Raw genomic sequence first — 9,207 nt, 5'->3', positions numbered from 1 at the left:
GGGGGGAGAGAGAGGGGGGTGAGGAGGAGCCGACGACAGAAGGGAGAAGCGGAACAGTGGTGGCCCAGGCGAAAAAAAGACTGCACAGGCTGGCGCTGCCCTGCCCTGCCCGGCTGCATGCAGCCGGGCAGGACCACAGGCCACGCACCCAATAGTCGATCGAGGGGTCGTCCTCTTCGGAGTCGGACTCCTCGGATTCGTCGGACGAATCGTGCTCCGGGTCGGCATTATCCTCGGCCTCGTCGGCCTCGTCATCGGCCCCGGCAGAGGGGGCGGCCCCGGCCGCATCTCGGACGAGGTCCAGTGTCCGGCTCCGCGGGGAAAGGGCCACCCCGGCCACAGCCGCCGACCCGAGGGCCAGAATGCGCGTCGGCCGCGAGGGAGATGGCGAGGGGCCACCCCGGGGCACGGCGCGCCCGGGCGAGGCGACCCCCTGGCCGGGGCCCGAATGCCCGGCCTTGACTGGCGTCGAAAGCCCGGCATCCAGGGGCGTCGAGCCGGCGGTCGAGGCTGGGCCCGTGGCGGGGACCGCGCGCGGTCGCACGCCGAGCATGCTTGCAACCAGCGCCTGGACGGAGGTATAGTCCGCCGGCGGGGCCCCGGCCGCCTGGCGGCTGTGAAGCAGAGTCACCAGCTCATCGGCGGCCGAGTAGCCATCCGGCGCCAGGCCCAGGCGAATGCCCGCGGCTTCGGCCAAACGCGTGGCCCCCGGGCCGAGGATGGCCAATGGCCGCCAACGAGCGGACGTCCGGTCCGGATCGCAGGCAAAGATCGGCGGATTGACGCGGAGCTTTGTCTGAGGCACGGAAAGCTTCCAGTGAATCCAATGTAGAAGAAGGTCTGCCAAGGAAGCCGGCGAGGCGAGGGGCCGGGTTAGAGCAGGGCCATTCGTGGCATTGTCGGGAGGAAAGCCAGTGGAGGGGGGGTCCTCCATGTGCAGAGGCACAGCCGGGAGAAAGGCAAGAGACGCCGGGGGCAAGGACAAGCGAGAGGAGCGCGGGGAAAAGGCGACGAGCGAAGGCAAAACTCGCAGAAGAAGGCCAAAGGGACGGGGGGGGGGGGGGGAGGAAAAAAAAGGCCTCACGCACAAGGGTACGACAGCAGGAGAGACCGATCCCGGCGAATGTGCCGCGCGGCCTCCGGGCCGCCAAGCAAGGCCACCAGCGGCAGGCGAGCCACCCCAAGCCCGATGTTGGACTGGGAGTTGTGCATGGACGAGCCGAGGGCCTCATCATGCGGGCTGGGACCGGCGGCCGGGGGATCGGTCGACTCGCCGTCCCAGTCGAAGGCCGCCGGGTGGCGGGGAATGAGATCACCCTCGCCCGTGAGCCCGAGCCAGGGGCCCGAGGCGGAGGGCTCCCCGGCCGGGGGGGACCCAGTGCCGCCATGTGGCTGGAGGAACGCCGGGAGCGGATCGGTTTGAAGGAAGTGCGCCACGGGCCGGAGCAGGTGCGCATGCTGGGATACATCGAATTGCACCAGCCCAAGCAGGTCCCGGCGAGTGGGCCGCGACTTGGAGCAGCTGATGTTGGAGCCGATGGCACTGTCAAGGGGGGGGGGGGCGTCACGAGCAGGGAGGATGGCGGTCAGCAGCAGCAGCAGCAGCAGCAGCAGCAGCAGCAGCAACAGCAACGAAGTGGCAGCGACGAGCCGGGAGAGCATGTCCCCAACGCACCCGAGGAAAAGCTCGATGGAGGACAGGGGGATGGACCAGGGGACCGACCGGCCAGGCCAGTCCAGGGGGTGAAGGCCCTGGCTGGCGGCGGCCTCGGGCGAGGACCACACCGAAGTCAGATTGTCATGGGCCTGCTCCGCCTGCGAGAGGCACTTCATCAGCAGGTCAAAGTCATCGGCCGCAATGCTGGGCGAGCTGTCGCGCGACAGGGGGCCCACCGCCTGGAACAGGAGGTACCGGCTGACCGCCGAGTCGGACAGTGGCTGGCGCGAGCCACCGGCCGTGAGATACTCCTCGACGGCGGTGGCCGCCATGCGAGCGGCCTCCGTGGCACAGGAGAACCCCCGCCGGTCGGGCCCGGGGACCAGCTGCCCCAGGCAGTAAGCCACCAACGACCGAGCAGCCAGGTGCGCCAGACGACCGACATCGCGCGAGCACCACTCGCGCGTGTGCCGCAACGCATGGCACAAGTCCGCCAGGCGCCAGGATGACAGCGAGAGGTCCACCTCGTCCGGGTCCAGCTCGGGACTGCGCGAGGTGGCCGCGGAGGAGGCGGCCGCGGCCGCGGCCAACAGCCGGCCACCAACACGCCGCGCGCCGCCAGGCCCGATGCCCCCGGCCCCGGCGCTGCCCTTCAGGGAGGCAGACAAGGCGGCGGCCGTTTGCGATGCCGAGACCGAGGAGAAGGAAATGAGCCCCTGCGAGTCCAGGGTGTCCGGCGCCGGGGCCAGGGGCTCCGTGCAGGAGACCAGATGCTCCAGCAGCTCCCAGGTGGCGCAAACGAGTCCCTATTTCGAGAGGCAGACCAAGAGGGAGGGGGGCGGGGGGAGAGGTGTGCATGTGAGTTGCCCCGGTCACAGTCATCGGAAGGAAGCCGAAGGGAAGGCCAGCCGGGCGAATGGCCCAGGGACCCGGACCAAGCGCGCCGGCGAGAAAGGGCGCAACGCACCGAGAACGGCCCCAACAGCCGCGTTGACGTGTCAATGCGAGCCAGTGCCAGGAGCAGCTGCAGGTAGGATGCCCGAGCGGTGGAATCCAACTGCCCATACACCTCGAAGGGGACAAGGCCAATGTGCACCGAGGAGGCCGGCGGAGGCATGGCCAGAGCGCCGGTGGCCGGGCACTCGCGAAGTCGATCCAACACATGGCCCAGTCGGGTCTCCAGCTGGAGGGGGGGGGGGGGGGGGGACAAAGGAAGAGCGTGAGTATCGCCAGAGAGGGAGTCAGGAAAAGGCGGCTGCCGGGCACATACCAGCCGCAGGGAGGTGTAAGACCGAGCGCCCGAGGACTCGGGGCCGGAGAGGGCATTGGCCGCCTCGAGAGCCGACAGAATGGCCCCGGCCACACGGGTGGCGAAGTCCGTCGTGGCCAGGCTCCGGGCCGGAGCGCGCTCCGGGTCATAGTGCGTGCTCAGGGACAGGACATGTCGATCGGGCGACAGGGGGCCCGGGACATCGGCCGACGGGTCGCCGGCGATCTTGCCGCCGGGCTGGGCCTCCGGCGAGCCACAGACGACGGGCGCGTCGGCCAGGGCGCAGGCCCGCGAATCGGCATCCTGGCTGACATCCAGCCATCGGGGGCACGGCTCGGCCGGCAGCTCGGCACAGGTTTCCAGCGAGATGACATCCAGTCGGGGATGGTGCATGAGCGGCACGCACACCGGCGCCGGGGGGGAAAGCGCTCGGCCGGATGGCCCGGCCATCGAGTCGTCGCTGGCCAATTCGGCCAGCACTTCGGCACAGGCTTCCAAATGCCCGGCCGCCTGGTCGGACGCCAGCCGGCGCAGGCGCTGCTGGACATCCGGCCCGCCGGAGGCCAGGATCCCATTGACCACGTCCAAGGTGGCTCCGGTGTCGGCGGTCGGGCGCCCGGTCCAATGGAGCCGATGCGCCGCAAACCACAGGTACCGGACTTGCAGGTGGGCCAGACGCCGGCGCAGGGAGCCCCGCGCGGCATCGGCACTCGGCATGCTGAGGAGCGCTGTCTCCGCATGGGACAGCAGTGCCAACAGCCGGGCGTCCAGCCGCGCGAGCAGCACCAGCAGCACGGCCGGCGAGCAGGCCACCGGGTTGTCGTAATCCCCATAGAAGAGACACAGCTCATACATCAGGGCGTGGACCTGTGGGGGGGGGGGGGGGGGGGCGCCAAAGAGCAAACATCAGTACAGGGAGGCGGCAGGAGGGCAGGAGGCAAGACCCCGAGCGAGGGGCGGGAAGTGGCGCACCTCGGCGCGCTCAAGGACATCCACCGTCGGGAGACGGGGCAGCTCGCTTGGGCATGCGCCACCAGGAAGCGGCAGGCAGAGGGGGCTCGACGTGTCGGGCCCCAACCCGAAGGCCGGGATGTCCACAAACACCGGTGTCACCTCCAGGGTCCAGGCCAGGTAGAGGTTCATCAGAGCCGAGCCAAGATACCGGCCCCCAGTGCCGAGACCATCCAGCGAGGCAGGCGCCGACACCAAGCCGGCCGGGGCGGCCACCTCGCGTAGGACCGAATCCACCTGGGTGAAGGGGCGGCCCGGGAATCGAAACGAGCAAAGGCAGGTGTGAGCCAGGCGTGTGCGCGAGAGGGAGAGAGAGAGAGAGAAAAGAGGCGAGAACGCTCCCCGACCGGAGAGGGGGGGGGGGGGGGGAGGCACCATTTCGGCCGGTGAACGCCAGCTCAAAAGAACATCCGCCGGGCTGGGATCGGCGTCGGGAATGACAAACCCCAGTCGCGCCCAGAGGGCCAGCGATGGGTGTCGCGAGGGGGCGGCATCTGTGCCGGGCCCGGCCGCCGCGTCAGTGTCCCCGGTGGCGGCGCCAGGGCCGCCGGGGCCGGGCCCGGCAATGACACCCATTTCCACCAGGGCTGCCAGGGCACGACGCTTGCGGGCGGCGGTCCGCCGACGCTCCAGGGTCAAGCGCAGATCCTGCGTCGATTGCCGAGCCGTATTGGCGGGGCCGGATGCATCGGCGCCGGAGCCGCCGACATGGCCGGCCTGCTGCCCGCCAGGGCCCGCCTCCTCGGCCTCCTCCTGGCGGGCGGCCTCATCGCGCGCCATGGCGAAGCACTCCTTGAAATTGCCAAACACATCGAGCAGACGCTGACGGAGGGCAATTTCCGCGGTGATCGACGAAGCGGTCGAGGCGGCGGCCGCGGCTGCCGCCGCCGCCAGGGCGCAATCGCTCTCCGAGGCATCGACCATGCCCGAGTCCGAGTCGCTGGACGGCGAGCCGGGCTGCGACCCGGCGGTCGATGGCCGCACATCGGCAGCCACACGCAGCTGGCTGAAGTCGAAGCCCGACAGGCCGGCCACCAGGACGCGGTCGGCATCGGTCGCGGCCGCATCATCGGCGGACATGGCCCGGTCGGCTGAGCCTGCGAGGGGGGGACTCCCGGCCAATTGCAAGTGGTGGCTCAAACGCGGCAGGACGAAGGGCTCCACCTGAGGGGAGGGGGGGGGGGAACGGTGAGCACGAATGCCGCCAGGCGGGGTGTCGGCGCTGCTCAAGGACGGACCTGGCTCAGAAGGCGGAGGAGGATTTTGGAAATGACCACCGCATCGTCGATGTCGGTGGGCACCGCCACAGAGGGCGGGTCGGCGGCACTGTTGGCAGCGCATCAGTCAGTGACCACGGGCGAGGGGAACAGGTGGGTGATCATGTCGATGGAAGGGGGGGGGGGGGGCGGAGGCCCATGGCCCATCGCGGCCGAGGCAGAGAGAAAGGCAGGGAGGGAGGGGCAGGGGGCAAGGACATACCCTCGGGTGGAGGAGCGTGTCTTGGTTCGGCGACTGCGCCGGCGTTGGGCATTGGAGTCGGAGTCGGTGCCGGCGCCGTCGGCCTCACCGGCCACAAGGGCGGCCAGGATGGCTGCCGGGTCCGAGGGGGCTCCGGCGTCGGCTGACTCCTCGCGAGGGGGCATGTCCGTGTCGCCGGCTGCCTGGGTGTCGATCGACGACGCGTCGGCCCCGGTGCCAGGGCCGCCCCCGGCGGTGGAGGCCGTCGACGCCGGGGGATCAGCCACGGCCCCGCTGGCGGCCGAGGCTGGCAAGCACACCTGCACCAGCGGCTGGTCCAGTGTGCCGGAGGTCTGCCCCGCGGCATAGGCTGCCAGCAGTGCCGCCAGGGCGGACCAGGTCCAGCGGGTGGAGCCGGCCTGGGTGCCGGGAGCCGGGGCGGCCGCGCTGGCCGCCGCCGCCGCCGCCCCGGCCGGGGCCCCCCCGGCCCTGGCCCCCGGCGGGGGGATCACATCAGCCAGGGCATGCAGCCCCGGGAAGTAGGCCGCCGCGGAGGCCATTGAGCTGCCCTCGCCATCGGCCGAGTGCGGGGTCAAAACCGGCGCCGCCTGAGAGAGATCCAGTCGCAGGGCACCGGCCGAGGACCCGTCCGGATCGGCGGTGGTGAGAGCGCCGGCAGCGGTCGAGGAGGAGGCGGCCGGGGCCACGGGCCACTCGGCCCCGGCCGACGCTGCGGCCGAGTGGGAAAGATGCCGGTCGCGCAAGCGCCGCCAGAAGTAGAGCATCCGCGCGGCATTCGCCTGGATGCGCGACGGGGGGAAGGACCCGGCCGCCGGGCGATCGGGCCGGCGCAAGTCCATCAACAGGGCCGGGGCCAATTGCGGCAGGCGCCGGTGCACCTCGGCCGCCAGGGCATCATGGTCCCCGAGGGCATAGAGGGTGGCCAGCAGGCCGCGCGAGCAGATCCCACAATCGGCCGTCGGGACGCCAGGGCGCCGGCCAGGGCGCCGCGCGCGCGCCGCCGCCGCCGTCCCGGCCAGCCGTGCCTTGTTGGTGAAGAGGCTGCGCAACTGCGGCGCCACACGGGGAGCGCTGTCAGCCGCGGCGGCAGCCAGGTCGCGGGACTCGGCCTCGGCGAAGGCGGCGGCTGCTGCGGCCGCCGCGGCCGCCGCGGCACTCGGAGCCCCGGAGGCGCCCCCTTCCGCCGGGCCGGCGGTGCTGCCGCTGGCCGCATTCGGGGCCGTTGCATCGGAGGCGGCCTCCTCATCGGCCGGGGGGTCGCTCGGGTCCTTGGGGTCACGATCGTCAAGCGGCGAAAAGCCGCTCCCCCCGGCGGCGGTCTGGTACTCGGCGCGCCGGCGCACGGACGTCGTCAAGCTTCCGGCCAGCTCCGGATACAGGCCCCGCTGGAAGGCGGCCCGTGCCAGGGACAGCCGGCCCAGGCGCAGGGCCAGCGTTCCGGAGCGAGCCCAGATGCGCGGAGCAGTGGGGTTATCGGTGGCGGCCTTTCGACGAGAGAGAGAGAAAGAGAGAGGGGGGGGAGGGGCAGGGAGGGAGAATGTATGTGTGTGTGAGAGAGAGAGGCAGAGAGGGGAAAGAACCTCAGCCGGGTTGTGATTGGGGGGGGGGGCGAGGGAAGCGAGAAGGCGGACAGGGGTGGAGGAACACACCTCCAGGTAGGCAGCCAGGACATCCTCCAACAGGTGGCGCTCGGTGGAGTCGGCCTCGGGGAGGGTGGCCCATTCGGTGCAGTCGGGATCGGCCAGCGCCGCGGCGGCCAGCGCGGCATCCGGCTCGGAAGTGGCATCGGCCGCGGCGGCGGCCAGGAAGGCCCGGCGACGGAGGAGCACCAATTCGAGGAAGCGCGCGCGATTGGCCCGAACAAGGCCACGCAACTGCCGGGCCTTGGCGGCCCACCGGCGGCGCGGGATGAAGAGCGGCGGCCGACGGTCATCGGCCAGCAGGGACAATTCGCAAATGCCACTGACGGCCGCGCCCTCGACGGTGGACGACAATTGCGTGGCCAGGCGGGCCTCGTCGGCGCGGGCTTCCGCATGCTCGACCAGTGCGCGAGTAGCCTCGTCGGCGGTCAGCGGAGGGAAGGTCGCCAGCAGGGAGTCATACTGCGCGAGGACGCCGGCCACCGCCGGGCCAAGGAGCGCCTCAGTCACCGGGACCCCGGTGCCGAGGGGCTGAGCCAGGTGCTCGACTTGCGAAACGGGCGGCGGCCCGGCCGGCGCCACGGGCGCCAGCGAGGTCTGGGGGGCCGGCATCAGGGGGGCCACATGGCCAAGGGCACCGTCGCTGGTCGGGGGGGCAGTGTCGGCGGAGGCCGGGCCGGGGGCCGTGCTGGCGGCCGGGCCGCCGGCTCCGCCGCCGCCGCCGCCGCCGCCGCCGCCGCCGCCGCCCAGGGCCAGTGACACATTCAGGCAGAGGGCGCTGGCGCGCAGGACCCCGGCGTAGGCGCTCTCCAGGCGGAGCATGCGCTGCTCCGGGGTTTCCATGGCCTGGCGCATTTCCTCCACGGCGGCATGTGCCGCCTGAGCGAGGGCATTAAAGTGGGCCATGCGCTGGCGAGGCCGGCGCCGGCCGGTGGAGGTTGTCTGCAGCGAGGCCAGCAGCGGGCTGACCGAGGCCGACGCCCCGGCCGGCGGCGGCTCATTGATCGGACGAATGCGGAACTATCGCGCAAGGGCCGGCGAGTTCCTGTCAGCATCGGGGCATTTGGGGCGGGGGGGGGGGGGGGGGTGCAGGCCGAGCGAGAGAGGGGGAGAGAGGGCGAGAGGGAGGAGAAGACATACCATGGGGCGGGGCTACACCGATTGCCGGTGGTGGGCGCGCCCAGTCCGGCGGGCACAGGGGATCCACGTGGGAGGAGGGGCGAGCGCGAGAGGGGGAGGGCAAGAAGAGGAAGGGAGGCGAAGGGGGCGCGGCGCGAGACACAGGGAAGGGGGGAGTCTGGGAAGGCAGAGGCAGAGAAGGAAGGAGGGGGACACGGCGGGAGGGGAGTGCTGCCACATCGGCGCGGCGGCCAGCGGGCTCGGCGCGGCGAATGAAATACCCCCCCCCCCCCTCTTGCCAGATCAGCCCCAACAACATCCCCCCCTGGCAATACATGCGGAGGCCGTTGCCCCCTCCGGTGGGCCACCTGGGGCGGCGGCCGGCGCCGGGCAGATCGCCCCCACCCCGGCCATTTTCCCCGTAACCAGTCGGCGGTGTAGGAAATGCGGGAAGAAAAAACGGCGCACCACCAAGCCCGGAGGGGCTGGTCCGGGCGGGCGCGCAGCCGGGAGAAGATACAACCCCCCCCCCCCCTCGCCGGTTGCAGCCGGGGAACAAGCCAGATCGGCCCCCTCTCTCGTTCCGCTCCGCGGCCCTCCCTGCCCGTCCCCCAGGGGGGGGGGGGGGGGGGGGGGGGGGGGGGGGACACCCCCCGGGGTTGTGCCGGGCCCCCTTGGGGGGCGGGGCCTTGGGGGGTCCCCCTCGTTCCCCCCCCCGGGGCGGGCCCCCGCGCCGGGGGGGGGGGGGGGGGGGGGGGGTGCCGGCGCACCGGGCGACGGCGGTGGAGATTTAAAAAAAACGGCCCGTCGATTGGCCGCGCCCGCCGGTCGGCCCTCGGCCCGGAGGGGCCAATCCGGGTGCGGGCCCTTCCCCCGTGCGGGAGGGAGAGAAAGAGAAAGAGAGGGAAACACCCGGGCAGAGCGCGCGGGGTGCACGGGACAGGCGAAGCGAGGAAGACACCGGGGGATGGCCATTGCTCGGGCTCGGGGGGACCGGCAAGGGCCGTGTTTCGGGGGGGGGGGGGGGGGGG

At 72.1% G+C, this 9,207-nt stretch overlaps 1 protein-coding gene across 2 annotated transcripts in view; it reads right to left on the bottom strand.

Annotated features, from left to right (window-relative positions):
* The window catches only part of H696_02943, a gene marked incomplete at its 3' end in the record, with an annotated part of 12,545 nt that extends 4,148 nt beyond the window's left edge, over nucleotides 1–8,397 (bottom strand). For both annotated transcript variants that reach the window (XM_009496826.1, XM_009496827.1), the window contains exons 1-11: nucleotides 8,198–8,397; nucleotides 7,067–8,077; nucleotides 5,418–6,901; nucleotides 5,177–5,264; nucleotides 4,314–5,102; nucleotides 3,900–4,175; nucleotides 2,928–3,794; nucleotides 2,625–2,840; nucleotides 1,676–2,463; nucleotides 1,089–1,543; nucleotides 149–840 (exon numbers count right to left, since the gene is read on the bottom strand). In XM_009496826.1, coding sequence (XP_009495101.1) covers nucleotides 149–840; nucleotides 1,089–1,543; nucleotides 1,676–2,463; nucleotides 2,625–2,840; nucleotides 2,928–3,794; nucleotides 3,900–4,175; nucleotides 4,314–5,102; nucleotides 5,177–5,264; nucleotides 5,418–6,901; nucleotides 7,067–8,077; nucleotides 8,198–8,200 — 6,669 coding nt within the window. In that variant the 5' untranslated portion in view covers nucleotides 8,201–8,397. The remainder of the gene's footprint in view (nucleotides 1–148; nucleotides 841–1,088; nucleotides 1,544–1,675; nucleotides 2,464–2,624; nucleotides 2,841–2,927; nucleotides 3,795–3,899; nucleotides 4,176–4,313; nucleotides 5,103–5,176; nucleotides 5,265–5,417; nucleotides 6,902–7,066; nucleotides 8,078–8,197) is intronic.
* Between the last annotated feature and the right edge of the window lie 810 nt (nucleotides 8,398–9,207).

This window comes from Fonticula alba, assembly GCF_000388065.1.
Source record: "Fonticula alba strain ATCC 38817 unplaced genomic scaffold supercont2.4, whole genome shotgun sequence".
Taxonomy (NCBI): domain Eukaryota; order Rotosphaerida; family Fonticulaceae; genus Fonticula; species Fonticula alba.
This window is presented reverse-complemented; position numbering and strand designations above follow the sequence as displayed.